The 4,108-nt window shown below is 43.5% G+C and overlaps 1 protein-coding gene across 1 annotated transcript; it reads left to right on the plus strand.

Moving 5' to 3' along the window:
• Positions 1–2,232: 2,232 nt before the first annotated feature.
• Positions 2,233–3,214, plus strand: LOC123964870 (uncharacterized protein KIAA0930-like). The gene is made up of 2 exons (XM_046041549.1): positions 2,233–2,376; positions 2,748–3,214. Exons 1-2 carry the CDS (start codon positions 2,248–2,250, stop codon positions 2,982–2,984), a joined length of 366 nt encoding a protein of 121 aa, XP_045897505.1. The 5' UTR covers positions 2,233–2,247; the 3' UTR covers positions 2,985–3,214.
• Positions 3,215–4,108: the final 894 nt, after the last annotated feature.

Genomic DNA, 4,108 nt, shown 5'->3' on the forward strand with positions numbered 1-4,108 from the left:
GCTGAGTTCACTTAACAACTGCCTTTGTGAAGTTAAAAAATGGATGTCAAATAATTTCCTCCAGCTGAACTCAGACAAAACAGAAATCCTGGTCATCGGGTCTCAGCAGATGGCAAATCAAATACTGCCATCTGCTGGTTCCCTAGTAAATCACATTAAGCCTGTGGCAAAGAACCTTGGTGTTTGGTTTGATAGTAATTGAAATTTCGAGCAGCACACCACAAAGCTTGTTCAATGATGTTTTTATCAACTTAGAAATATAGCAAAAATTCGATCTATGTTAACTTTTAAGGACACAGAGACCATTTTACACGCCTTCATCTCATCACGCCTGGATTATTGCAACAGCCTTTTCACCTGTTTAACCCAAAAATCTATTGATCGACTCCAGCTGCCAGGCTTTTAACCAGAACAAAGAAATATGACCACATTACTCCTATTTTAGCTTCATTACACTGGCTCCCAGTATGTTTTAGAATTGATCACTTTTAAAGCTCTTCATGGCCTCTCGCCTTGTTATATTTCTGACCTTTTAGTCCCATACACACCAGCACGTACCTTGAGATCCTCGGGCAGAGGTCTGTTGTCTGTTCCAGAGTCTCGACTGAAAACTAAAGGGGACAGAGCGTTTGCTGTCAGGGCCCCGAGGCTCTGGAACAGCCTGCCCGAGGAAATCAGGTCGGCTGAGTCAGTGAACTCTTTTAAGTCCCTTCTTAAAACATACTTTTATAGGAGAGCTTTTCCCGATCTTATTTGACTTTATTTTATCCCTTTTATTTTAATCTATTTTACTAATTTTATATTAAATTTTCATGCTCTTATCTTTTTTTGTATTATTCTTTACACGTGTTAAAGCACTTTGTAACTTGTTTTTGAAAAGTGCTCTACAAATAAGGATTATTATTATTATTATTCAGAGTTTTTACAGAAACTCGTCGCTTAACGCCGCTCTCTCCCGACGAGCGCATCTTCTCTGGCAGAAGCGGCCGGAGTTTCAGCTGTGCTGCTTCAGGCGCTTCAGGAAATCACGTGTAGAATTGTTGGCGGTTGAAAGATTTTTGCTGGTCGAACAAAGTTGACAACGGACGACATGTTCTTTACACCTCAGACTGTGACACAATGACGGTGATGCGTCCAGCTGTGGGAAGAACGCCTCTCTCTCCCTCTGTCCTTCATTTAGCTGAGGTGAACATCAGGTCCGGCTTCTCAACCTGAACTCGCTCTGACCTGCAGCACCGTCACGCGTGCACGTCAAGGATGGTGCGTTCTGGTAACGCAGTAAAGCAGCGTAACTGGGATTAGTAACCGTAATCTTCTCTTTTTGAAATAGTAATCCTGAGTTTCAACTTGCGCCTTTGCATCTCTGCCGGGATATCTCGTCTCTCCTCGTCTTTGCATGTAATGGCGCCGCCCCCAACGCGCGCCTCGCATTTGGCCTGAAAGACTGGAGTTTTTCAAACCTGCACTGACCTGCTGTTCAAAGGGAAGAGGCACTTCATCATCCAGCTGCTAACTAACAAGTTGTGATGTATTATTGCAGAGCTGCAACAATTAGTCCATTAACCGATTAGTTGTAAATTATTTTGATAATTAATGGCTTTGAGAAAAAATGTCTAAATTCTCTGATTCCAGCTTCGTAAATGTGAATATTTTCTGCTGCTTTTGCTCTTCGGTGGCAGTAAACTGAATATATTTGGGTTGTGGAGAAAACGAGACCTTTGAGGACGTCACATTCAGCTTTGGGAAACACTGATCGACAGTTTTCACAATTTTCAGAACCTAACAGCTAATCAAGAAAATAATCGATAATGAAAATAATCGTTAGTTGCCGCCCTATAATACTGTAAGTTCAGATCAAATTGAGCTTGTAAACATGAAGGAGTGAAGAGGACTGGGAGCAGCTCAGGGGTCGCATGGTTTACTGCGATTATTGAAGTATTGATCGGGTGTAAAAAGTACATTTGTTTAAAACTGCAGCAGCTGATTCGAGGTGAATGAAGCGTAAACCTGATGCTTTTAAAAACAAGCTCCTGCACTAACACCTCGTTTTATTGGCCGACTGGAGGGAAAAACACCAGATCAGAGTTTCCTCTGCTGGAAGTCAATAAGTGTTTAAAGTCGCTCGGCTGAACCCGACGGTCCCAGTCTGTTTGTCTCTGAACTTTATCACGAGTCTGCAGAGGCCCTCGTTCAAGGCCGGTAAAGGAAATCATTCCTCTTGTGGTGTTCGTGCAGGTGTTCAGTGACATGACGGTGGGCGAGGGGGAGATGGTGTGCGTGGAGCTGGTGGCGAGCGACAAGAGCAACACCTTCCAGGGCGTCATCTTCCAGGGCTCGATCCGCTACGAGGCCCTCAAGAAGGTCTACGACAACCGGGTGAGAAGCCGTCAGCTAAATGCTGTTCGCCATCTCGCTTGACTCAAACATGTGGATGACAAGTATTTTTATTGTTTGTTTTATTTATGAAAGGTTTTTTTATTACAACAGCAGAACAAGGTGGGGCAGAAGAAACAAAAAAGAAAAGTCCAAACGCGTCCTGCTCATTTCTTTGCTCGATGTTGAAACAAACGGCTCACGGAGAAGAAAGATTTTGGTGTGATGTACTAATTAGACCCTTTCTGTGTCACTGGGGGACCCGTGGAGGGACACACAGATAGATAACTACAGTTTCTGCTACTTAAAAATAAGGACAATATATTTGAGAGTCGAGGTGATTAAATCCAAATTTAACACTGTTTGTGCTGCAGGTGAGCGTCGCTGCTAAGATGGCCCAGCGGATGTCTTTTGGCTTCTACAAGTACAACAACATGGAGTTTGTGAGGATGAAGGGGCCGCAGGGCAAAGGTCACGCCGAGATGGCCGTCAGCAGGGTGCCGACGGGCGACACCTCCCCCTGTGGCACGGAGGAGGACCAGGTGTCCCCCATGCACGAGAGGGTGAGGAGCACAAACACCGTGAAACCCGAGACCTCAAGTACAACTTAGACGTACTTTTGTTATTTCCACTTTCTTTACACTCCTCCTGTTTCCAGCTTTAGTCAAGTTATTAAACCGACCTGTTAAAGTTATTCTCAGGCCTCGTCCACACTTTAGCTGCGTGTCACAAATGATCTCCGTCTATTTTAGACCGTTATTAATATTATTTTTGGAAACTTAACGCTGTGTTTCTTGGTATTACTGTGGAAAAGTGTTTATTTCTCTGAGGAACACACCGCGAACGTCTTTTGGTTCCACGTTTACAACAGGGATATTCTGTATAACGCTAAAACCTGAAGCCCTGTTGCTCTGTTGGGGTTGACAGGTGAGCTTTCTGTCTGGTCACAGGTGTCGGTTAGTTTCGTTTTCCCCGGCATGAGCATGAAATGAAACAAGTTGAATGCCTGAGAGCCTCACTGCGTTAGATTATAATTATATACTTTGAGTCCCTTTATATAAAAAGACATTTCCACCATAAATTGGAGCAGCATTTCAGCAGAATGCAGGAAATGAAGTGTTTAATGCTCAGATTCCTCTGGGGGAGGAGCCTCAGACCCCCCACTTCACTTGTTAGTTAAATATAATTATAACATTTTCACATGGGAAACATTTGTTAGCAGGGAAATGAATCAATATGTTGTCATTCAGTTATGTGTTTTTAACAACAGCAACTACAATAAATAAATAAATAAAATAAAAAAATTCAGAAAAACATTTTTTTTTTGATGGGGGGCAGTAAAGGACCTGGATGATGGATAGAGGGGGGGCGCTGACCCAAAACCACTGATGCAGCAGATTGTCTACTCCTGTCCTTCTGTCTTTCTCTCTTACTGTCCTACTGTCCTTCTGTCTTTCTCTCTGTCCAGTCCTACTGTCCTTCTGTCTAGTACTACTGTCCTTCTGTCTTTCTCTCTTACTGTCCTACTGTGTTTCTGTCTTTCTCTCTGTCCAGTCCTACTGTCCTTCTGTCTTTCTCTCTTACTGTCCTTCTGTCCTTCTGTCCTACTGTCCTTCTGTCCTTCCCTCTTACTGTCCTACTGTCCTTCTGTCTAGTAGTACTGTCCTTCTGTCCTTCTCTCTTACTGTCCTTCTCTCCTTCTGTACTGTCTCTCTCTTACTGTCTTACTGTCCTT

This window comes from Micropterus dolomieu, unplaced genomic scaffold (genome assembly GCF_021292245.1).
Source record: "Micropterus dolomieu isolate WLL.071019.BEF.003 ecotype Adirondacks unplaced genomic scaffold, ASM2129224v1 contig_5843, whole genome shotgun sequence".
Classification (NCBI taxonomy): Eukaryota; Metazoa; Chordata; class Actinopteri; order Centrarchiformes; family Centrarchidae; genus Micropterus; species Micropterus dolomieu.

Coding starts and splice junctions, on each gene's coding strand:
- LOC123964870 (XM_046041549.1), top strand. CDS start 2,248: ATGACGGTGGGCGAGGGGGAGATGGTGTGCGTGGAGCTGGTGGCGAGC. Junction 2,377..2,747: donor AGAAGGTCTACGACAACCGG/GTGAGAAGCCGT, acceptor TTTGTGCTGCAG/GTGAGCGTCGCTGCTAAGAT.